At 40.7% G+C, this 25,460-nt stretch overlaps 1 protein-coding gene across 4 annotated transcripts in view; it reads left to right on the top strand.

Annotated features, from left to right (window-relative positions):
* hs3st1l1 (heparan sulfate (glucosamine) 3-O-sulfotransferase 1-like1) overlaps positions 1–20,974 on the top strand; it is a 32,945-nt gene extending 11,971 nt beyond the window's left edge. For 3 of the 4 annotated variants that reach the window (XM_042501557.2, XM_088086828.1, XM_042501558.2), the window contains exon 2: positions 19,481–20,974. In XM_042501557.2, the coding sequence (XP_042357491.1) occupies positions 19,661–20,599 (939 nt within the window). In that variant the 5' untranslated portion in view covers positions 19,481–19,660 and the 3' untranslated portion in view covers positions 20,600–20,974. Of the gene's footprint in view, positions 1–6,392; positions 6,445–19,480 lie in introns of those variants that run through there. The other variant, XM_088086829.1, reaches the window with a different exon arrangement.
* Positions 20,975–25,460: the final 4,486 nt, after the last annotated feature.

Genomic DNA, 25,460 nt, shown 5'->3' on the forward strand with positions numbered 1-25,460 from the left:
ACACTGTGTCAGAGGGCTGGTAATTGAGTACTGAGTACTTGAGTGATTATTTTCAATGTTGCAAGTAACTGATGCTGTACTGGAATACAATATAGTGAAAAGCGTTTTGTCCACATTGTGTGAAGAGCACAAAATTAAAACAACAACTAATAGTATACAATGGAGTGTAACAGGAGTACTTATTCAGATAACAGTAATTCGGGTCATTTTAGTTGTATGTGATTTTAGTGATTTTTTTGGTTTCCAGCCTTTCAAATGTAATGATTTGTATTTGTCTTTGTCATAATAGTAAATCTATCAGGTTTTGGTGTGAAGTGCATTGCAGAGGCCTGTTTTCTAGAATATGACCCTATCATTTGACCCTAATTCCAATATCACAGAGTTTTAATGACTGATTAATGATAATTTTTTTGGGCTTGTTTTTATTTGTGTGCCGTCTTTGTTATGGATTGGATAGTCTGCTCTGTATTAGTTACTGAAGTGTTTGTGACAGTGTGCAGTGTAATTATCTGGGGATATAAAGATAGAATCAGCATGGATGTGGTAATGAAACCATAATTTGAAACTCACTCAGATATCGCAGACATTCTGATTAGCTCCCTTTTGATTCATTCATGCTCTTTTTTTCAAATTGTTTATTTCTTTTTCATTTTGGTTGATAGCATATTTGTTTACTCACTCTAATCTTGTAATTACATCATTTGTTTTTGCCACGCATCTACAGTACATGTGTAGCAGATGTTCAGCATGTTTAGCATTGGGTGTGTATTGTTTGACCAGTTAATAATTACGAGCAGCGATAAATTGGGAGTAAGAGGATAATGATGAATACTTTCATGTTTGCTTTTAGTTTTGTTTTGTTTTTTTTTTATCATTGAGGCAAACAAGCCAAAAAAGCTACATTATCTAGTAATTGAGATTTAAGCCAATGGCAGTAAATAATACAGAGTCTGAAATGATTTGGGAATCATTTGTATTTAAAAAGCTAAAAGCCTTTTCTCTCTGTTGTTACCCATATGTTGAAGTAAAAGAGGATTATTCAATTTTAATGCATTTTATTCAAAGCTGTGCTCCAAGTATCACTGCAAATTAACCCACTTACTAGTATTCCTGTCAGTGTCAGGTAAATATTTGATGCTCCTAAAACATATGTTCAATTTATGTGTGTATGCATATTCCTACTACTGGGGCTTTCTCTACATATTTGCTTATATCTGAGTATCACAGGGAGCAGTTTTTACACTCTATCTTTATATTTGATGAGATCTTTTTGTTCATTCAAAGAGGGAGTGTTTTTAAAAAATGTCCCAGTTAAAAAGATAACTCACAGAAAGCTCGGCAAACTAAGAATCGGACAGATTTTTGCCCTCACCTTCAGAATGAGTTTTCATCACACGGTTTCCTCTTTACATCATATCCCCTTAATAAACTGCAATAGGATTACAAGGCAGATCAAGTGGGCTGTGATCTGCTCCAGAGGTCTGGAGCACAGTGGGGATTAGGTATGGCATTTGATGTCAGCTCCCAAGGTTTCAAAGAATAATACACCGTCCTCATTTCATCACTATATGTAAAAGTACAGAGAAGGTGGTTTTGACCACTGTATCCACGATAGCCTTAAGAGAGAGAGCTCAGATTTCCCGGGTTAAAGCTTTAAGAGGGAATTGACAGGTGAGAGAAAAACGTTGTATATAAAAGCTCACATGGAATATATTGAGAGCTGAAACCATTAGTTGATTAATGGATGAGATAACTGACAGATAATTAACATTTTTAATCGTTAATTAGTGGTTGTAAGCAAAAATACCAAAAGTTCACTGCTTCCAGCTACTCAGATGTGAATGTTTCTTGCTTCCTTAGTCTTCTGTGACAATAAATGTAATATTATTGGGCTTTAGACAGTTACAATGGGTATTTCTCACCATTCTCCGGCATTTTATATGATAAATAGTAAATAAATAATCATCAGCCAGCATTTGGGTCAGGTGAGACATGTTCTTCCCTGCCCCCCTTGAACTACCATATTATAATTTCAAGTATAATATGGTGCACTATATAGGCAAGACATGTGCATATAGTCTGCTCGACCAGTGCCTGTTCCCATTACCGAGCTTCAGAGTTCATCAGATTATTTAAGTTGGGGTGCTGTGTATGTGTCAAATGCATGTAATCATTGTTGTTATTCAATCTTTGCTCTCTAAACTACTGGTGTTCTGTGAGGTGTGTTAGATTATTTTCCACAAATGGGTGAAGTCACTAGAGACTACTGTGAATTGTACTCAGCTCAGAGAAGTTTGTGCAGCCATATCTTTGCACTGGTGATATCCAGAGCAACAGATGCAGTTGCATCGGCCTGTGATTTAATGCAAGGAGCACTCCACATGGGAAAACTCATTGCCCTGCAAATTAAACCATTACCTCCCCAGTTGGAGTTAAATACGGAGAAATGACTCATTTAATGTCTGATTACTCCCTAATACAGCTATCAAAACAATGGCAACCACTCATTCCCACAAGTAAATTCTGCCTCTTTGCAAGATAGGGGCAGCAATTGGTCGTCAGGGTCACAGTAAAGTTTTATTAAAAGATGCGCGCTAAGAACGCAAAAAAAGTCATCTGTTGCGATTTATTATGAGATGGCTCTCTAGTCTGAGGATTCGTCTTCATTATCCAGCCAAGCACCAGGCAGATAACACTGCCTCATTTGCTTCCGGAGCCTCAATTTTCCCTGAGCGATAATGCGGCTTCTCTTTTGTGTGGCTGTGGTAAAGACAAGCAAGCCATTTTCAATATGCACGCAGGATTACAAAGGTTAATCATCAATTTAAAGCTAATCTTTGTTAAATACCAATAGAAGCATGCTGTGTGCTCGAGACAGATATAATCAGGCAAACCCCAAAACAATCCTCTATCTGAATGAAGTGAAAGATGGTTAATCTAGGCTTTACAGCAGGGGTTGATTAGCGAGGAAAGGAGGATGGCATCACACATCTCGACTAATGCGCCACTGTGTGCTAAATTTAGTCGTTGAATGTTTTGGGCTAACCTCAAAAACTGTACCGCTTCTCACTGTGCTTTTAAGCAGAATAAGGTTGGGAGTTCCCCAACAACGCATTTTCTCGCCAAGTTAAAGTGCCTTCAGTCCAAACGTGCTTCAACTTTGAGGAGTCTGCTGGAGAAAACTCACATGCATCTATCCTTGTCACATTGGTGCGGTGGAGTTGAGATAATTATGGAGTTTTAAAATTATGCAATCAAGGATGAGCTCCCTCTTCCCAGTCTGGGAAAATGAGTAATTAATTTAAGCCTTTTTTTCTCAGTTAATATGCAGGCGAGTGGGAACACAGGATGGTCTGGTCTGGTCTGGTGAAACATGTCTGCCAAGTTGGCTGATTAAAATTTGAGCTGGTTCTCTTCCATCCCACCTCATTCGTACTGTATTTCTCAAAAGTGGCACTTTTTGATACCAGAACAAAATGAGTGAAAGCTGAAGGCAATGTGTTAATTTTTAACAGTGGGGCTGGGCCCGTTTCATTTCACTGAACCCCTGGTTTCATTCTAGCCCAGATAAACTTGGATTTCTGCAACATCTCGATATTTGGTCATTGACAGTTTTGTTTGCTTTTAAATTGTCTTTCAGAATTTGCCTTCAGTAAGGTAGATTTAAATTTTGTCATTGATCCTTATCGTCAAATTCAGACGAAAAATACAATTTTGAAGCTTGTTAAAGGCATGATAAAAAAAAACTTGAAGCAAATGCTTGTCAACCGCACTGTGGTCCTAGTCAGCACCAGTTTCCTTCCTCCTCTCCCTGAAATTATAAATGAACAGCAGTGTAAGAGATTGTGGTTTTTTTTGTCTGATTTCAAAAACACAAGTCTTACCTTTTAGAATATTAAAGCTTCTTAAAATCCACCAAGTCCCCACTGAACTAGTTCTAAGCAGCTTAGCATTGTGAATCAAAATATAACGTTAAATGTTTCAACTTCTGTTAATATGGACATGCTACTTATTGTTGGATTGGGTTAGATTCTCCAAATTTCAGTCCATAAATTCAATTTACAGACCATAAGCACCAAAAAGTAATTTAGATTTACCCACATGGCAAACAGAGACAGAAAGAAATTGGTGACTCCCTACCTTTGAAGTGATCTTAAAGTCCGTTGATTATTTACATTTGTTTAGTCTGTAAAGATCCACAGATTAAAAGAATCAATTTCATAAAAAATGATCGAAGTTGTGAATATTCATCATCTTCGTCATCTGAAGTCCATTGCTAGGTGTTTGCTAACTGTGTACGTCAAAAGCAGTTCTACGGACATGAACAATACTTTCATGTCTTTCTGCACCCTGTTGTTGGGTATGCTTGTTTTTGTTACCTCACTGGCTACAAAATAAAAGCGTCTCCAGCTTTTCTGTCCATTTTTCACTCAGGGACAGCCTCTTGAGTAGAGCATGTGCTCCCAATTTAGAAGGCTAATAGGTTCTTTGCAGCAATTGTACTACAAACTTTGAAGGCCTTATTCTCAAGAACATGGCTCAGTGACAGTCATTATGTAATATGACATGTTCTGGCTAATATTTGGAGAGCAAAAGCAATATTGATATTATTAGAAAGCTGAGAATCTCCTTTTTTCAACAGTGTCTGGTTGCAGACAGTTATGGAGAAGGACAGAAGGTTAACAAGGGAGATGCATTTTGGTCATTTTTTGCTCAAACAAAAAGGTCCCATTGGCTTTAAAAGGTACAATAAATAAAAGTAAAGTTTCTATTCTTCTTGACAAACTTCTTGACTCTTAAAAATAATCTCAGGACAAAGCATTGCATTTCCTATTAACCTAAGCCATTTAAGTCTCTTGGGCAGGAACTTACAATAATGGGAAATAGAATCAGCTCACCTTAATGGCCGAGGCAGTAATTCCATTGACAAGGTAGGCTCTTTTAATAAAGATAAGCCCCCGAGAAAATCAATAACCTGAACTAATTTCGAAAGGACTCGGATTCGTCGAGACAAACACAGCATTTACACCTAACCAAACAAGCCCCACAAAGCCATCTTTAAAAGACCATTTTCATTGATATTGCTGCAAGAACAAACCAAGTCTGTTTCTTGGAGGTTTTTTTTCCATCTTTGCTACAAGACACAGTAACAAAGCAGGCCAACAAGCAATCCTGCAGATGCGCTTTTGGTGATTCATTTTATTCCCCCATTAGGCCTCTGATGCTGGGTCCACAAACTTCTCTAATTAAGAATTCGTCTTCAGCAAATTCACCCATAAAATGGCCCTCGCTGCAGAACGTGGGGTGATAAAAGGAGTTATTGGGCCTGCGACCTCCTTTGCCTCTTATCTCCCATAAACACTTCAGTTGGTTTTACAGGGCCATGGAGGCGGCAGAACGAGCAATAAGCCAAAGGGGAATAGTGGGGGACTGATGACTTATTCATGAAGAACGGCGCAACATGAGGGCACAGATGAAATTGACAGTGAGAAGTCCTCATACTATTAGTTGTTATGTAGTTCTGATAAGACTTGTCTTGCACTTGAAGTTGATTAATCTTCAAGCTGGGTTTCATTTCAACACGCAATATAGTGATGCTTTTAAGGATAAAATACACAGTGCTTGTGCTCTCATGTGGGAGATATGAAATAATACTGCATACTCATTAGCCTTAGCTCTAACATTAGCTTTTGGGCTCACACCAGCAGAGACGAAGCCCTGCTCTGCTATGAAAGTCACCCTGCTGAAGTGACATGATGTTTTATTCCGTCTATCTTCTTAACCTGATTCTGTCACATCCCCACAGCCGCACATGCACGGATATTGTCATTAAGTCGCAGACAGGTCTTTCCAGCTATTTAAATGAGTCTGAATTCTTCGCATGCTTCTCACCTTAGAGACTCTGTTTTTCTTTTCACATGCATTAAATTCACTTGAACCCTTTGAAACCTTTTCTCATTCTGCTTTCAGATGCCTTTTACAAGTATTTAAACCTTTGAACCTTGTGCAAATTGGTGTGATTTCTTTCAAAAACATGGGGGGAAAGGCAAGGAGCATTTTGGATTAAAAAAGTTAGAAAATTAATTTTAAAAAGCTGCGGAAAAAATGTTTGGGCAGCAAAAAAAAGTTATGAAAGAAATTAAAAGAAATTATGTATTTTGGAGCACAAGTTTCTTGTGTTTTAGCTGAATTGTACTAATTTCTTGAAAATTTTGTGCTAAGCGCTTTCTTCTTTTTGAAAGAAATCAAGACAAGTTAACCAGGCTGCAAGGCTGCTTTTTTTTTTTTTTTTTTTCACCCAAACCTCATCTCTGCTTTGCTCTAGCGATTTAAACTGATGGCAAATCCCACCTTGCTTTGCAGGCTGAACACAAGGAGTGTACGCTAGGATTGCATTCAAACCGCTGCTGGTGTTATGTTTACCAGAAAGAACAAGAGGACAAGGTATAAAGTAACACACAATGCCAACTTGTGGTTAGCTTTCCTTGAAAATGTGTAAACAGAGCCTCACTGGTTGTGGAAAGACAGCTTAAAGGCAGATGTAAAGCCCAGCTGGTATAAGTATTTTCATTTCCGTTTAGGCAACATGGAAATTTCGAAGTGAGGTGAGGTGGACTTGCTTGCTGGTGCTACATAGGCAATAGCTTGAATAAGGCAAATGCTGTAAACAATGTAATGATAGGGCATATGACAGCTGCATGGAGCCCTGGTGGTGTGCATCCTCCCCCATCTCTGCCCTGTCAGACCTCTGACACACTCCTTGCCAGAGAGGCACAGACTAGGCACGAGGAAATAGAGCTGGAGATTGTTATTATAGATAAACACTTCCCTTACGATCTAGTTTGCCCTGAGAGTAGGAAATTACAAGGATGTTGCTCAAAGTTGGGCACGGATTTTATTTGCCTCGGAGGTGCCAGTGTGCACAGTCACAAACTGGGCTCAGCCTGTCAGCAAATGATGCTGAGCACCGTCAATGGTCATTTTGAGAATACGTGTAGAGCTGAAACACATTGTCGCTTACTTGATTAGTCTGCCGACAGAAAATTAATTGGAAACTCTTTTGATAACTGATTGATCATCTTCAGTTTTTTTTTTTTTTGTTTTTTTTTAAATGAACCTACAGTGGGTAACTTTTAAGAAAAAATAACTTTTGCCTTATTTTCTGAAACTGTCACTATATCCGGACAGTAGTGCATGAGATTTGAGACTCCCCCTGGCCCTGATTGGACGATTTCATTCAGGCGTACTGGATTCTTGCAGATCCCATATGGAGCACTAAATGGAGCTGGAGGAACTTGACTTTATCAAAGATTAATTCTTTCACTGCTGTAAGGATATAGTGACGATTTCAGCAAATATGACACAAAGTTACTAGTTAAGTGGCAAATATCTGCTGAGTCATATTATTTCAAACTGCATGTCTTTGGGTTTTTGAATGGTTTTTGGACAAAACTAAACATTTGAGCATTTCAGGGCTCTCAGAATTTTGATAAAAATGAATATATTGTGTTTTACAGTTACAGTTGCTGTCTTTTAAATGATAGTTTCATAATGACAATAGTCAGGTGCCCATTACAATTAAAACAGCTTCTGCTTGCTGTAAGAATTCTTCATGTTCATGTTGGACATTCAGAGATTCTTTCCCATTGTGCTTCCACTGTTAGAGACAAAGGTGACTTTCTTTATTACAATGTTTAGTGTAAATGTCTTCTTTGTGTTTCACTTGACAACATTTCCCTCTTGAGTAGCAATGGAGGGATGGAAAAAAAGACATTTTATACTAAAAAGTCAGTAACTTTGTCTGAGTGCTAAAGCCCCATATTTAGGTCTTGACATTGGTACCTGTCAAATGCGGGTTGAATTCGGCTGTGGCACTGTGTCACTATAATCCTGCAACTACCATGAGCACATGCATACACTATTCATTTTATTGGTCCAATTTTGTTAGGCTTACTGCCTTGCGCACCAGTGACGGACAACCTGAACAACAACAATTTATTTGCCAAAGCATTACAATATAAAACACTTCCACTTATGACACACACTACTCGGACATGCGTGAAACTGTTATGACTTATGTATTTAAAATCATATTTAGAGAAAGTGTATGTGTAGATGAGATTTAGATTATACTGCACGAGTTGTGTGAGAGTTTGTAGATGGGATGTTTTGATATAGTTTTGCTGTTGTTAAACCCAGGCCCCTATTGTTTCAATTTATGAAGAACATTTGTCCTTTTTGGATTCTTTGTTTGCTGTGAATGCATGCAAGAAAAACATTTTCTTCCTGAATTCAACATAAGGGAAGAAATTGATATAAAAAAAGGTAATTTTGTCGGTAACGTCTTCTTTTAATGGCCAGTATAAAGAGGAGGAAAAAGCAAGCAAAGCCTGTTCCAACATTCATAACAATTCATATTGTTATTGAAAAATTCATAACCTGCCCTTCATGAGATGTGGAATGACTTTGCAAGTTTCAAACTTCTGCACTGATAAATGACCGAAGCCACTTCAAGCTAAGCGGTCGGATCCCTTTGATCGTGTTACAATCAATGACCAGCATGTGAGGCGACAACTTGAATTACTTATGCAGATGAGGCAGCTCGATACTGTGAAAGTTACAGTTCAAGGTCGTTTGCTGTGGCTAAATGACATCCTTGCGTGAATATGTGTGTGCTGTCCGTGTCAGTCCCACACTCATTTCTGATCTGCACATCTCACAGTTACGCTTGGATGATTTGTCATTTGCACGTACTGCACAAACAAATGACGCTAATACTGGCTGTGCACTAATGTGATAGTCAAGTCATGTACTCTGGGGGTCAGTTGATGCTGTTTTCCAACTAGAGCTCACTTTTTTGATTGTTAGTAAGTTTTGTTCCAGCTTCTCCTCTGCTTGCTGTGTCTCTGGCCACATGGTGTGCTCCCTCTCGTGTGTTCACTGTATGTGTGCTGGTGATATCCCGCTGCAGCAGCAGGGAGCACCATAACCACTACTGACAAATCTAACTGTATAATGCTTGGACCTCTGATGCGAGCAAACACAGGACGCCCCTGTGGGAACCAACTTTAAGTTGAATGCATTATTATCAGCTTGCTAACTGCAGCCTGGTGTTGAATCACTTAGGCGCTTGGCAGCCAACAGCACATCACAGAAGGTCCAAATACTAAACCTCCGAGTTCCGCAGTGCTGAATACATATTTGTGATGGCAGGAGAAACACTGGCTGTGATCTGTGGCGCACGCCTATCAATAGGATGCCAGAGCAAGAGAGGCTTTCCAAGTTATGTAGAACGGCACACACCAGCTGTAGTTTAGGGAAATAAACACAAGATATCTTCCTTGACCTCCTAGAAGGAAAATACCAAGCCCCTAGTGTACATGCACCTTAGTTAATATGTATTGCATGTTTTGCCCTGGAGTACAGCTTGCACAGTGCATAACTTAACGCTTGGCTAAGGTGGGATTTCACTCAATGTATTACTTAATGCTGTTTACAAGCTGTATGATTGATGTCGTTTTATAAACAACACTACAAGATCATGAAAAAAATTACACATTTTTCTTCACTTTACTCATCAGAGCTGTGATGCCTCTGTCAGCACGCAGCAGGCCCAACCATAGTTTTTCTCATTAAACTATTCATCAGATAGGCCTCATCAAAGATTAAGAGTACCCTCACAGTTCATTACAAGATTCCCTGCTTTTTATTTGATGAAGTAATTCATCCATAATGTATGTGTATATTGCAGTTTTGCAGGATGCCTGCGAGACTGGAGCATTGGCTTTGCAAAGGCTTAGACCCAAAAAGAGAGAGTAAAGTTGCTGCTTTTGTTTTGATTGAATCTGCATTTTTGGAGTGCTCCCTCTGCGATGAACTGCAGAGCAATTACTTTACATGGAGAAGATCAGACTCATTGTGAGGGAAGCTTTGATGGGGAGAGCTTGATAAGAATTACAGTAGCATTAAAGTGACGGAGCAGAATTAGCTTTATCTTAGTGCTGGTGATGAGGAGGCTTTTGCAGTGGGGAGATCTTGACGCCGCGAAAAGCATAGGCGCTTTATCAGAAGTGGCAGCCCTGAATGAGGATCATCAGCCCACTCTCTGATTGAATTCCTTCTCATAGTCTGTTGTTGTTTCTGACCGACCATGGAACACTTCCCTGAGTGAGTCAGCGTCCCTGGGATTGGTTGCCTCCACTCATCCAAGGGTGATGAGCAAGTCAGCCTATTTTATCTGCGAAAATGCCTCCTGGGAATCCAGACAATGTCAGTTGATGCTTGAAATAAATCTCAGAGCACTGACAAATGTCAAAGCTAAACTGGAGGAAGCCTGGGTCAGGGTATGCAGCGGGGTAATAGAGATTGCTAAAGCGATCTGGTGTCAGTTGAATAATGGCATAACTGGAGGGCCAATGCCATGGCAAAATGACACTTTGTGGGTGGATACAGAATCATTTAAACTCTGTAATTTCTGCCCAATTGATGAAAACCAAGAACATTTCCATTGTTGATACAGAGCTTCATGTTGTTTTTGCCAATATAGCATAAACATATATTTGCTCATGAGGCACAGGCCTTCATCAAGTTGGGTGGCTCATGTTCTACTCATGCACAGATGGCCGTGGGCAGAAGGCTTGGTAATTGGAAGGGACTGTGCTGCACACTGAACCGCTCTGCAAGAATAAAAAAAAAAAAAAACTGAAAAGAGCATTATACTGTGAAACTTTAACTCAACATATAGAAGATCACAGTTAAAACACTGTAATTAGTGCCTGGGGTAACATGTGTCTGGGTGTACTAGCAAATGACAGATCACCTCCCCTTGAAGTCCGTAATGAATGCCTCTGCTGGCATGTGGGTGTGGATTAGGTCATTGTCTTACTCATGTGCTCCCGAAATAGCCGTCTATTGCTTACCATCACAGCTGCAGTGTAAGTTCTACTCAAAACAAGGAAATGTTGTGTGAAATGCCAGCCCAATATAATCCGCAGGTCGTTAAATACCGGCGCTTTGACAGATCCCTCGGCATATGGTAAGGTTGCTAAAGGCATCCTTGGGCACCTTGAGATATACTGGGCTTTCTAACTCTCTAACTCACTCTAATGAAAACCTATCCACAACACTGTCTGAAACTCAGAGCAGCTGATGTACAATAAAAAGCAAGAAAGTCCAACTCTGTTGGGAGAAAGGGTAAGTAGATGAGTCAAACAAACATGGACTTTCATCTACTAGACTATTGTTTGTGTCCTGTGTAAACACAAAGGTCACTGCTGTTTTAATGCCGCATCACTCATACTTAGTTCGGCTTTGAGGCATTGTAGTATATGTGTGTCATTGAGAATACCCCTTTTCCAACAAAATAAGTGCATATACACAGGCTTTTGAAACGCGGACGAACCTGTTAAATATGTCTTTCTCTCTGACAGTAGACCAGAGCTGTGTACACGGCTCTGCAGCAGACAAGTATTCCTTTGTGTGTGTGTGTGTGTTTGTGTTGTTTGTTTGTTTTTTTGATGTGTCCCATTGGATGTCACAGACTACTGTAGAGTCATCTTACCTGCCAAATATAACCTTTCCCATTACATAAAAAAGCTAGATGTAAGTGGGTGTGAGTGTTTTTGTTTTTTTGTGCAGTGGTAAAGGTGCTATACAGACAGTGAAGGGTGTGAGGAAGTGTCAGTATTTGACAACCTGTGATGAGAACTTGTTGCATATGTGAAATACAGCTGTGGTGTCACATAGAAGCATGTCCTAATTATGGCATAGATCTTTTCTCAATATTCTCAGAGTCAAGGTTGCAAGCCAAGTGTATGATGCCACCATTTGTCCAGTTTATATAAAGTCCTATCAGACAATGAAAAGTTAGTAGACTGAGCCATTTACATCTAAAGGTGGGATGCACATTGGGGATACATGTATGAAAGGGTGAACAGATTATGGATGAGGATCAATGATGGAGTGGGTGTGTCGCAGTGAGGAACTCCAGGAGTGAGACTGTGGGTGGCGGCATGTCTTGATGAGACTCCACAGCTTTATGGCCCCCCTCCCTGTGGTTCTTGTAATGGGAGAGAGGGATGAGAGGAGGCAGCTGTGACAACAAAGATAAACGAGAGAGAAAGGGGTTAAACACACATATAGAGGGAGACACATGAAAGTGGATTAGAGCGCAGTGTGGTCTTTGTTCCTAAACCAAAGAAAGACAGAAACCTCAAAAATGAACCAAAGATTACTTTTATAATCATTTTACAACAAGGGGTAAGAACAAGAGGGGCATAAGTGACATTTGACTAACTTTACTGGACAGCCACAACAAAAAAATGACCATACTTGACCACAAGTACCCTTTTAGCAGTAGAAAGAACTCGTCAAGAACTTTCCTTTGATAAATATTAATCATTTTTGATGAAAACTTCACTTAACCCTCTCTGGCTTTCACCCCCCCCAAAATAGTTGATGGTCTGCTAACACTGATGTTGTGAATAGAATACTTTTAGGATACTTTTCCACCAGGTGGCCCCAGAGGAGAAAAAGTTCCAGTGGCGTTGCAGTACACTCAGTCGCCAGTTTATTAGGTACATCAAGCTAAAAAATAATGCGGTCCTTCCTTAGTAAAGGTTGCCATTTTTCAGGATGTACTTTGTGGTTGAATACTAACATACGTAGTCTTGTGAGTTTTCTTGGTTTATGCTAACCATTGCAGTATCAACAGATCTCTGAGCCTTAATCCAGAAAAAGGTGACGATGGTTTTGGGAGCTTCCACTCTTTTACCATTGGAAGTCATGGGTTAAATGCCTTGCTAACCAAGTCAAGGTCATCTCTGTTGCAATTTTCTAGGGAGACATTTTTATCTGACTAGACTGGAGATTGAAAGGAGCAGCTCTCTGTTCTCAAAGCTACCACAGGCTCCAATTTATATACACACCAGTAAGTGGCTGTGATATACCAGTAATGTAAATAGATGGGGATTAGAGCTCATTATTTCTTCACATCATGGTCAATCTAGAATTGTGGGTGGATTTAAATGCTCAGCAGTGCTCAAGGTGTCCCTATGAAATCTCCTGCATGCTGATTTCTGTGGTGTTTTGGACATGTTTGGGTGTTCTGCTTTATTTCTGGATTTACACCTCAAATGCCCCAGAAAGTAAACATGTCAATAGAGTGTATGGTGGTATGAGACATATCATCTTATCTAAGGTAAAGGTTATGAAAGGAAGAAAAGATCATTTCTGTCCTCTGTTGAGTGGCTAAAGTCTTGTAACAGAAATTAATAAATGGAGCCAGGAATCCCACTGTGAACCAAAATGCATCCATAATTTAAAATCCATCCTGTACGTGGGAGTAGTTTCAGAGTTACAGTTGGATGTGTGTGGGTGGATAATATATTGTACTGGTTTTTTGAGGGCCTGTTGGAGAGAATGGCTGAGGAAAAGAAAAAGGAGCAAAGGCGAAAGTGCAGAAGAAAATAGAATAAAGGTGAGTGTGTTTCTGTGTCCCGAGTGATAGTTTTTTTGGAGGAGAGGTCGCTGTATCTTACAAGAGATCATCTAAACAATGCTGTGAGCTGGTGAAACAGAGATACGAGAGATGGAAAAAGAAAAAAACAGCAGATAAGGAGGTCTGGCTCTGCACTTAATTCTATTTCAGAATACAAATTCTGCTGAAAACAACAAAATGTCCAAGTTATATTGTTGCTGATTTTGTGTATTTGCGTATAATATGAATAGTAACAATGATTAATACTTTTAACTTCCCCACTTGAAATCAAACAATTTAGTAGTACAAAAGCTAGCCTTTGTAATCAAGCTTTATTGCAGTAATAATGATTTTGTACTAACATCTCTAATGAGCGCCCATTAGAAAAACAAAGCTGCCCTGTGCAATACCTGCTGCCCGCCACGGTTAATGGCAGGGGGCCCTGCTGAATATGAATGAGGGTTTGTTCTGTAGATGTATAGAGGCGGCTGTTTGGGTTAATTAGTGGGAACCTGGTTTTCTGTGGCATGAGAACCTGTGGAGCCCTCCTTTTAGCCTGGCGGGATATAATGAATAGTGCAGATCTGTCGGCTGTGCTGTCAGCTCAGGCGGTGGGCAGCACTTTTACTCTGGTGAAAGACACGTTTTAAAGCCCGGATAATGGCCGGCAAGTGCAGCTCTCATGCGGGGAGGCTCTGCATCACAGGTTCAAGTGGGAATAGGTTTGATTTCGTTATATAAGCGATCAGCCTCTGTCTGTACTGAGTTCAGTTATTATAACCTCTTACTCATCATTGGACATCGAGGAGCATTTGCCAGCATGCAAGGCAGGGAGACATCATGAGTATATCACTGGCCAATCACAATCAAGTTTATGCACATAAAAACTTGTTCAGTTAAAGTGCTGTCAAACTGGAATTCGCTACCCATCAATTTAACTGACAAGGAGGGCAAGACCCCTTTGCTTCTTGTTTCAAATTGATCCCCTCTCATTCCAGAACTGATTTAAAATGCAAAATGCTAAAACTTGCCAATGTGTAGTGATTTTTAAAGATAGGGCGGAAGTTAGCTGTAATTCAAGAAATATTTATTGTTGATATTATTGAACAGTTTTTCTTCCAGTTGCAATACCTAACTGCTCTGTATTTACTGATAACAGATTATCTGAATTATCTGCTCTCTTGACCTAGACTCTAAAGTCTGTATACATCACTGAGACTGAAAACATATTTATGTTATTTATGTTTTCAGGTTATCCATCTGTCCACCTGTTCGTTCATTTGTACCATTCTCTTGAACGTGATAGGCCAAGAACTTTGAAGGGAATTTCTTCAAATTTGGCACAAATGTTCACTTGGACTTGACAATCGACTGATTAGATTTTGGTGGTCACTGGTCAGAGTCACTGTTACCTCATGTCTTTTGTAATTTCTCATGTCTGAATAACACCTTTAGGGAATATCCTCAGGTTTGGCACAAACGTCACTTGGACCCAACGATGAACTAGTTAGAATTTGGTGGTGAAAGGTCACTGTGACGTTACAAAACATATTTTTGGCCTTAATTCAAGAATTAAAATGCTAATTGTGACAACATTTCATCGCAATGTTTAATCGGACAGAATGGTGAAGTGATGACATTTTATATCCAAAAGGTGAGAGATCAATTTACTGCGACATCATAATGCTCTGCAAAAACACTTTTCAGGCAGTTATTCAACATCATAACTCAAGAACAGAAGGGGAGACATTTGGTCGGATTCTGAATTGGTCACACTGATCTTGGGTACCGTGTTATAGATGTGTGTGAGGTATCCACATTTTAGAATTTGTAGCTTCTTTGCAGCAACACTTGTCTTGTCTGGATAGATATGGACATAAACTGTAACTACAACTTGACTGGTTGGCAGAGTCATACAGCAACGTGGTGGTAATTCTAGTTTAGCCCACTATCTACTAATCTCTTTCCTAGAGGAAAGAGATTGTTTTGACTGATTTTTTTTTTTGATGAGACTGACAAAGATCCTGATCTGCTTAATAAAGCCAGTATTTGCACCAATATGGATCCAGCATATAAGGTAATAACAAAATTATTTGAAAAGTACTGGACAAAATGGTGAAAACTCCTTAATTTGCTTACAACTCTGTTCCAGTCTCACCCACATTTCACAACAGCTTAATGTCACCCTGCCAACTCTGGTTTGGCTGCACCGTCATGCTCACACCTGTAAGGGATTAAGATGGTTCACCTCCAGAGTCCCTGAAGGAAATGCACAGAAGCAAAACATGCAAACTGCATACGCAAAAAAAGTGACCAGAGCCAAGATTTGAATCCAGACTGTCTTGCTGTGAAGCAGCAGTGCTTGCACTGAGCCCCCACACACAGATGCCATATCCTACTCTCAGACACAGTGAGGCCATCGTTCTTCCCTCTGCCAACCTGGCCTGTGTAACCTTCCTCTGGCCCCACAGTGTTCAGTGGAAATAGTCCTGGTTAAGTGGTCTGCCAGATAGCGTGGCTGCCATGTGCCGAATGAAAAGCCGGAAAGATATGCATCAAGTGCTGAATAAAGCAATAAGGCCCAGTGGAATGTGAAACAATGGCTCCTTCCAGGTGGTGGTGTGCTGTGAGAGGAGTGGGGGGAATTGGATGAGACAGAAAGCTCGTCTGGCTGCCTGGCTGTTAGCATTGGACTTGGCAGCTCTCTGCCAGGGAAACGCTGACAGGCAGGCGCGCCTGTCACTGCACATAAGTGCTTCCTTGCACAACCTCGGGCCCTGTAGGGCAGGTCAGCTCTCCTGCGCTCATCTCACAGGCCCCGTCCCACACTCAAGCCAGGGATCGTAGTGTGAAGCGGGGGCATGTGTCATCGCCTTTATATGGTTGAATGACTCTGAAAGGTGAAATAAAGGCCACCGGTGACATTGTGGAAATGTGCGAGTCACATTGCTAGTTATACTTCTTATGTACTCTGCTTAATTAGAGGGTCTTCTGTGATTAAATTGTACTAGAGGTAGAATATTTCTGCAAGTAGAGACATAATTAATAATAACAGTTGGCCGGTTAAACAACTCAAGTGCACAGATTTCAGCAAAGTTATTTCTATACATGCCTCACAAATCAATTATCCTCCTCAAATATAATTTACTGACAGTTTCTAAACAAAGATGTGAAAATGTCTCATTACTTTCGTATCAATATGTAATGAGTTTCTCCCACAAACTGGTTAGTTTTATCTTTAAATAAATTGTATTTGATCTATTATGTGCCTAGAAGGGATATGTGTTTGGTTGCGTGTGTCTGTGTGTGTGTGCATGTGTGTATCTGTCTGTCTACAATTAATCTTCCAAACTACTGGACCAGTCAGCCTAATATCTTGTATGCACATTTAAGACTGTGTGCTCAAGAATCTCTGATTCACAGTTGTTTAAAATTTATGTTTTATTGACTGTTTTATACTGTCATTGACTCGTCACTCCTCTAAACCAGCCGGTAGGGACCACAAGTTTTTTGTAAATCTGGTTGGATAAATACAACAAAGCCTTACCCTCTATTGCAGGCTACATTTTGGCCTTTGTTGTGGCTCCAAAACTGACATCCAATGAAAAGTTTGATCTTATTAGAATCGGAGCATCTGCCAAATAATTCTGTACTCCAAACGTTATGACCAGCTAAAGTGAGGCACCCTATGAGATTATTGAATCCCAATTTTTTTTAAAATTTTTACCACCATCTTGGTTGTAAGGGTGCAGGAAGGGACATTTCTACTTGGCAAGCCCTCCGCAGTCCTGCTGCAACGTGATTTTGTTCCATCCACCGCACAGCGTCATACAACACCACGGCTAGCAGAGTGTATTGGCAACTCAAATTTTATTGATCTAGTCATTTTAAGTTGATATTTGTGCTTTTTCCATAAATAACTAAGCATTGTGAAATTGTTTCTGTTTTTGTCTATTTGAATTGTGTTCATAGATGTTACTTCCTACGATATTGTACTGTAGGCTACTGACCATTAAAAGTCCAGTTATGAATGACATGAATCAAAGATTTATGACTGTTTTAGTTATTAGAAATACATTAATCCTCATAATTATATTGAACCAATATTTCGCATACAGTGCCTGTTTGCTGCAGAACTCCATCTTTTCTGTGCAACGCACTATGGCTCAAAAATAGGTGACTTGTGTAATTTCATTCATTTCTGAGAAGCTTTTGAAACACGCTGTGCCGTGTCTGCTGGAGTTACAAGAATTGTCTAGAATGGCCATGATCAGCTCAGGGATGCATGGCTGCCTGGCGGCGTTGATCTGCACTCTACTGAGTGCACTTTTGTGGTGATTTTCCTACATTTATTGGAATTAAGATGTTATTTTTCACCTGTTACCTTGGTATTTTATTATATAAATTTGCAGAGGATTACGTAAAATGGAAATGTCAAAAGATGATATTTCATCAGCCTCTCTTTATACAAAGGAAACAGAACAGACTTTCTAGACTTTTTTCGAATAGTTACCAGGAAAATTGGACAGCAAAAAACTGCAAAGAGAAAAGTTTTGAAAAAGTGCAGCCTCCCTGCCACTTTGAAAGCCATGGAGTATCGCATTTCTTTAATAATTTAGCATTTTAAACCCCAATAGATGTAATTACAGTAAATGCCATTGACAGAAAGTGACGCAGGAATTCAGCATCTTTGTAGAGAAGATCACCTCCTGCATGCTGAAATGCCATCACAGTGTTTGAAGTGACTTCTATAGAAGAAGACCTGCTTTGAAAATGTATTCAAAATGATCTGTAACCCATTTTTAGCCTACAATATAAGTAATGAGTAATATGTGCTGAACACACAATCTGTCTGCTGTACGTATCCAGAATAGTATTCTGCTCTGTGTGTGTGTGTGTGTGTGAGTGTGTGCGTGCATGCATGCATGCATGCATGCGTGTGTGTGGCAGTGTGTTCCCAGCCAGGGAATATCTTCGTTTGTTTAGATTACCTTACTGTGACCTTTGCTGTTGAAGCTGGATGTTTGCATAGCCCGACCCTTGTTGCTTTGACTAGCACAGTGTAAGCAACAGCTCTCTCAGCTTGTTTTCCTCATGAAGGTATCTGAAGACTTTTTTTTTTTTTTTTTAAATAATTCCATGACATTTAAAAAAGAAAATGTGCTGTGCTATTTCGGCTCATGGCTGCTTGCTACAGAGCAGGGGAACATTTTTACATGTTGTTTTTTGGTTAATAAAAGCAAAAGCATTTGACAAGAGCACATTGAAGGCAAAAAAAAAAACCCAAAACAAAACAAGGAAGGTATTAAAATATTTAACACTCTCCTTGTAATAAAAGAGAAACAGATAAAAAAGACAAGACAGCAAATTTTAATTTTCCCATGGTTGCGACAGGCTCTTCAGCAACACTGTAAGTCTGATTTAATGCTCTAAATCCCTCTCCTTGTGTTTGCTGAATTTCATTGCCTTAGTATTGATCTTTCTTGACATGTATTGGAAATCAAAGTCACCTAGAAGTGGGAACTCTGATTTTCCGCAATAAATTTGTCTTTATAAGTCTCCAAATGCTTTGATTTTGACGCTGCGGAGGGGTATCGATTCAAGTGTGGATTTTGACCCGGTAAAGGAAGACAGAGCGCTTCGGCCTCGTCATCTGGCCCTCAGCCACACTTGCATATCTCAGACACATTTTCTAACGAGCTGTCTGGCTAAATGTTTTTCAGCCGGAGAAATTACGGTATCAATTGAAAGTGACTTTATAGAGTTAGAGGAGAAAGCAGATGGGGAGAGGGAAGATAAAAAGAGACTCAAAGAAAGATGAATTGAGATTATCCTTTTGAGATGATACACTTATAACAGACATGGATTGTATTTATGGCTGGATTGCTTTTCAGGGGAATGAGGAAAGTGCCATTTCTGTGTAATACAGACATTCATTCTGCTTTGTATGCCTGAAATCTGAAAGCCTTTTCTTCTTCTTTTTGTCTTTGTTCTTCCCTACAGATGTGCTGTGGACTGCCGATGATTTCTCCTCATCCTCCGGTTCAAATTCAATGGCAGACAAAGACTGCACTTCTCACTGCTCTTGTTATCACTGAGCTCAGAAAGACAGATCTGGTCCACAGCTAAACCATTGTCTGATTTCGTTGCTTCTGTCTCTTTGCCAATCATCATACCAGCACCATGGCTTGCTTTCTGGCATCTGCCTTTCTTCTGGTTCTCCAGACATATGCTGCCCCACCTGAGTTTGCCCAGCCGGAATTTGGCATAACCCTGGACCCCATGGACCTTGATCCTGGACTAGTCAATGTCTCAGGAGTTGTCCCTTCATCTCCACCCCCAGGCACCAGTAAAAGAGCCCCACACAGTATCATTATTGGGGTTCGCAAAGGGGGAACAAGAGCACTGTTGGAGATGCTGGACATACACCCAGAGGTTGCTGCTGCCGCCACCGAGGTGCACTTCTTTGACTGGGATGAGAACTATGCTAAGGGCTTTGAGTGGTACCGTGAGTTGATGCCATACTCATACCCACACCAGATCACAGTGGAGAAAACTCCAGGTTACTTTACATCAGCCCTTGCACCAGAACGCATCTGCGCCATGAACTCATCCATAAAGCTGCTGCTGATCTTACGAGACCCATGCGAGCGGGTCATCTCCGACTACACCCAGGTGTACTTCAACCGGCTGGAGAACCACAAGCCGGTGCAAGCCATTGAGAACCTGCTAGTTCGCAACGGAGCCCTGAATGTCCGCTACAAGGCCATTCAGAGGAGCCTGTACGATGTCCACATGCGCAACTGGCTGCGCCATTTCCCCCTGGAACAGATACACATTGTCGATGGGGATGCTTTGATCCGTGATCCCTTGCCAGAGCTTCAGAAGGTGGAGCGCTTCCTCAACTTGCCCCCAAGGATAGTATCCTCCAACTTCTACTTCAACCAGACCAAGGGGTTTTACTGTATCAGAAGTGACGGTCGAGAGCGATGTCTGCATGAGTCTAAGGGACGTCCTCACCCAGCAGTCAACAGCACTGTCCTCCAGCAGCTCCGCTCCTACCTACGGGAACACAACCGAACCTTCTTCAGGCTGGTGAAGCGCACCTTCGCCTGGCAATAAAGAACCCAGATCAAAAACCAGACTCAAAGGAGCCACTACTTTGTGATGAGGACAAAAAGGGGGCATAAAGCACTTTACAGAACTGACATTTAAACACCCCTTTGAATAGCCTCTTGATAACTACTGTTGTGATCTCTGGTTTCAGCAGAGCAGTTCTATATTTACATGATAAGGCAAAAAAACAGAAACTGTAACTAGAGGCGTAAGATTAAATGGAAGAATCTCCAAGCTTAATAAGTCATTCTCTCTGTGCTGGAAGCGTTTAAGTGATCAAATTGCGGCGAAAACAAGTTTATGAAACTGATGAACTTTTTTTCCTCTCTCTTGTTTGATATTCCTGTTCTTGATAATAAATCGTTCTGCTTTCAAATGTAACTGAAAAGTGGCCTGTTTCTGTTCCTCTCCATTTTCATTCAGGCCATCAAAAAGCCCTCTCACCTGTGTTATTTAGGGATAATACGAAGATAGGCAGAGGCATAAGAATAAGCCTTTGATTTGCTGTGGTAGAAGGTAGACATTAATGCAAGGAAATGGGTACCCTGGAGCAGCGCTTTAGTAGTACAGGAATCACTAATGGCTTTGGACATTGAAGGTAGCCTGCGCCTGCAGCTAAATCAGTCAAATCTCCATAGTCAGCACACTCAAATCCAGTGAGCTGCTGTTGTATTTTGCTGCTGCTCTCTTCAACAATTTGCTCAGGTGTTAAATGCACTCATTAAATCATATCCTGTGAAATATTTACAAATGATACGGTATCTGGAATGCTTTCTCTCACCAAACATATTATCTCTTTCCTGAATCATGCAGTTTTCCCAGAAACATTGTGTCATCCCATACACAACAGATAGTCATGGGTCATGTTTCTTTCATTGATTAGGCTTTAAACAGCAGCCAAAGCTACAGCTCCACTGGGATCTGATATTCATGTGATCTCCCCGCTCTGTCTGCTGGAATAAGCACTATAACTCTCCTGAGGCGTGTAGTCGTTGATGCTACATCGGATCTATATCCAGAGCGGAACATGGGGGGGGAGCATATAGCTGTGGGCTGTATAGAAATATGCTGAATATTTATATGAATAGTACACTGGTGACCTGGGGTTTAGAATTATAATAAGACTGGAAAATTGTGTGATTTTCATGTGTGTACACAAGTTCTATGTGATGGCAAAGGCAGTGCTAAATCCCCTATAACTCATCTTGCTCAGGGACGTTTCTCCCTTCTGCTCACCAGGGGGCACCTGGACTCCAGAGTAAGTCATGAGGGAACAGCATGAGGGGAATGTGTCTAGACGTGCTCTTTCTAGGATCCCCTCTGTCGGTGCACACAGAGGTGAAGGACCCGTGACAGTTACCTCCTGACCCTGGCCGACGCCTGTCTGCTCCAGTGTGCATCACCCGGCCGCTCATCTGGAAGAGAACGACGTGGCACAAGCAGCCTCGCTTCACAGCTGCAACACACACACACACACATATACACATGCCTTACCGATCATTCCCAAGGTGTTACATTGGCGCAGCACAGTGTTTCCATTAAGCAGGTGGGCAGCAAGGACAAAAGGGCATGTTTTGCTTACAATATGAGACTACACACTGAACAAATTCCCATTTAAAGCCTTTATTTATTTGAGGTAGCGAGTATGTTTGCTGTTGTGCAGAAACACTGGGAGCTACACAGTGCATCTGTAGCTGTCTAATGTTGGACTCAGAGGAACTACAGTCAGCATAGGTTGTTTAAGGCTAAGGATTTTTTTTTTTATCAGCAAATCCCCTAAAGCTCATATCACTGCAACAAATGCAACAATATGACTGCTTTATGGAGTTGAGTAGGCATAAGCTTTCATACAGGATTCAAGCTGTGACTACAGCAGCATTTTTGTAGGATAATCCAATGTTGGTTTGTTCATGGGATTTGTTGATGAGAATAAAATGCTAAAAATAATACTGTCATAGCAAATGTATCCTTGTGTTATTCTTAAAGCGGAAAGACCACAATAGGGGTCCATGAACAAGCGTCTAGAGCAGGGATACTCTGACCAGGGGCCACATTTTGCAAAAATGACAAGAGGCCAGGGGCCAGTTTTGAAAATTTGAGGACATTTGGGGACCCCCCACTGGCACTTGTTGATAAACAAGCTCTATTTTGGTGCCTTTTCTATGTACCCTGGCACCTTATTTACATTCAAGGCACAGAAAAGAAAAAATTCACAGAGTGAATCACTTTACTTAAATTACGCCAGTGGCTCTGTGAGGCTGCACCATAGTTGCTCACTTACTTAAGCCTTTGTATTCCTTTTGGAACACAGGCCATTAATGAATAGTTTCCACCTGTGTCTATAGATAGGAAATAGAAGATTATGACGCACCCTCTCCAAAAGTCTTTGTCTCCTAGGTTATAGGGCTTCTTTCTTTTCATCAGTGTTACTATAATCGTTTTAAACACCAGAAGCTGCACCGTAGATGTAAAATAATACCTAGATAATGAATTTCAAGATGATGCCTGTTTAATTCTATGGCACATAACTCAAAAAAATTTTCTAGCTTCCAGGTTAATTTCTGTGGTACGCTGCCCACTGAATATTTGCAGTAGCTTTTTCCCAGCTTCATCGAATGTCACATTGATTAATATCCAACAGTCAAGAAATTTCACTTAATACCACAAATGTCAACCTCATGATGGTAAAAGGGGAAAAGTCAGGGGATTGCAAAGGAAAATAGGATGCATCTTCTGGGAACTATGAATATCAAAATGCACGAATGGTCATGGCAAATCATCCAGCAATTATTGAGATATTTCAGTCTAGAGGTGGTGGTAGCTCAATCTGTGGGGACTTGGCTTGGTAACTGAGGGTGGATGGTCGCTGCATGGACTAAGTATGGAGTGTGGACTGGTAGCTGGAGAGGTCCCAGTTCACCCCTTGGACACAGTTGAGGTGCCCTTGAAAAAGGCACAAAACCCCTAATTGCTTTGGGGTTACCTAACCATCACTCTAACATCTTTGTCATAGACTGAATGGCTGTCTTAGACTGAATGTTTAGGGGTCCTGCGTGTGTGTGTGTGTGTGTGTGTGTGTGTGTGTGTGTGTGTATGCATTTCAGAAACGTGTGTGTGCAGGTAATAATAAGGAGTGGAAATTTGTTCTTTTTGTAAAACAAAGTGATGGACAGACCCAAAACAAGCTGAGATGTAAACTTTTTGTCAACTACACTGAACTGAAGCCAGCATTATCTTTATCATGTTGTTTTAAGTACCTTGCTTAGAAGCATGTCGACAGGGGATTCAATCCAGCAACCATCTGGTCGCGCAGTCTGCTACTTAAATCTGAGGCCGAAAAACAGCTGAATTACAGCTCTTATTAAAAGCGGAAATGTGTTGCGTGGCTCAGTTTGCTCAAAGGCATACAGCAATTTGAGAGCTTACTTCTGCTGCACAGAAAAGGTACATGTTGCTTTGGTACTGACACACTATATCGCGTGGGCAAGTCATTTAAAAACCCTTGACACTAACAAGTTGTTTTAACTAATGGCCACTATTGAGTGAGTCACTTATCACTGCATGTCTTTGATAACTGCCAACCTCGGGCGCAATTAAAGGTTTGAGGGGTGGTCTGGAGCAATCTGCTGTAGATGTTTTGGCTGGTCTTGTCATCCTAGAAGCCTCTAATGATCTGTCTGGGATTGTGATTGATGAAGCACTTAGCATCGAATCAAAGCACGAGGAACGCTCGCTGCTTGCTAAGCTGTTTGCAAACTAACAGCCACTGTATTTGCGTGATACAAGTCTATTACGGCGGTGTCCTTGATGCGAATTAATGACCTCCGTGTCAACATTAGAAGGGGAGCCTAATGCACATTAAGAGTCAACTGACATGGCTCAGCAGGTGTACATAAGCTATAAACAGCATGGGTCAGTGAATAGGGTTACAGCTCAATAAGATGGAGTTGGTTTCTTTATTTATTTATTTTTAATGCTGCAGCCTCTGCAATGCCTCTACAAGTAATTAATTACACACTCAATGGTTAACTGTTTTAATCATGATTGAATCCTTTTATAGGATTTCAAAGATAACCTTACTGCCAGATGAATGAGTATCTTTGTGTTTATTTCTCTATTAAATACGTAGCTATTCCACACAGCTGTGCACACAGGTGCGACCATCTGGATGATGCCTCTGAGCTCCCATCACTATGAAGCTATTTCTAAAACATCAAGGTGCCGCCTTTGCAGGATAAAAAAAAAAAGACACTTTCATTCAATCCTTGCAGCCAAGACATCACCCAGCAGCAACGGGGTGTTTTTAGCTCCATATTGCTGGCTTAAATGCAAGAAGCCTGTGGGGAGTGATGCATACAATATAGCCAACAATGCCATACACAAATCCAATGCACTGAAGCCTTTTTACATCTTCCTTGATCAGAAAAAGAACAATGAACATAAATCGAATGAGATCAGGGACCCGTTTCCCAAAATACACGTTGGATTATCACAAACACAAAAGGCTCCGAAACATAAGAATCATTCAGATAAATGGGTTTTTTTTCACACATATTTTACAGGCTCCTGTTTTTTTCCCCCTTTGTGATTACTTATTCATTTGTTTGTTGATTTATTTTTCATTGCCTCGGGTGCAGAGGGCATGTGTTTGATGTGCTCTCGTGGCAGTCTTTACAAAAGGGGAAGGAAGGCTGCTGCCGCATTCAGGTCAAAGGGAGGAGAAAGAGACGTGTCTGCTTATTCGCGGCTGCATTTTAAAAGCCTCTGATTAATCCTTTGAGGCAATGAAAAGAGAGGGATATAAAAAACCTAAGGTGAGATCAGCATTATGAATGCGGAGCTCATTGTGAAAACTGTCTGTGTAGGC

The sequence above is a fragment of the Plectropomus leopardus genome, chromosome 13 (assembly GCF_026936395.1).
Source record: "Plectropomus leopardus strain MGB_pleo_1.0 chromosome 13, ASM2693639v1, whole genome shotgun sequence".
In the NCBI taxonomy this organism is placed as follows: Eukaryota; Metazoa; Chordata; class Actinopteri; order Perciformes; family Serranidae; genus Plectropomus; species Plectropomus leopardus.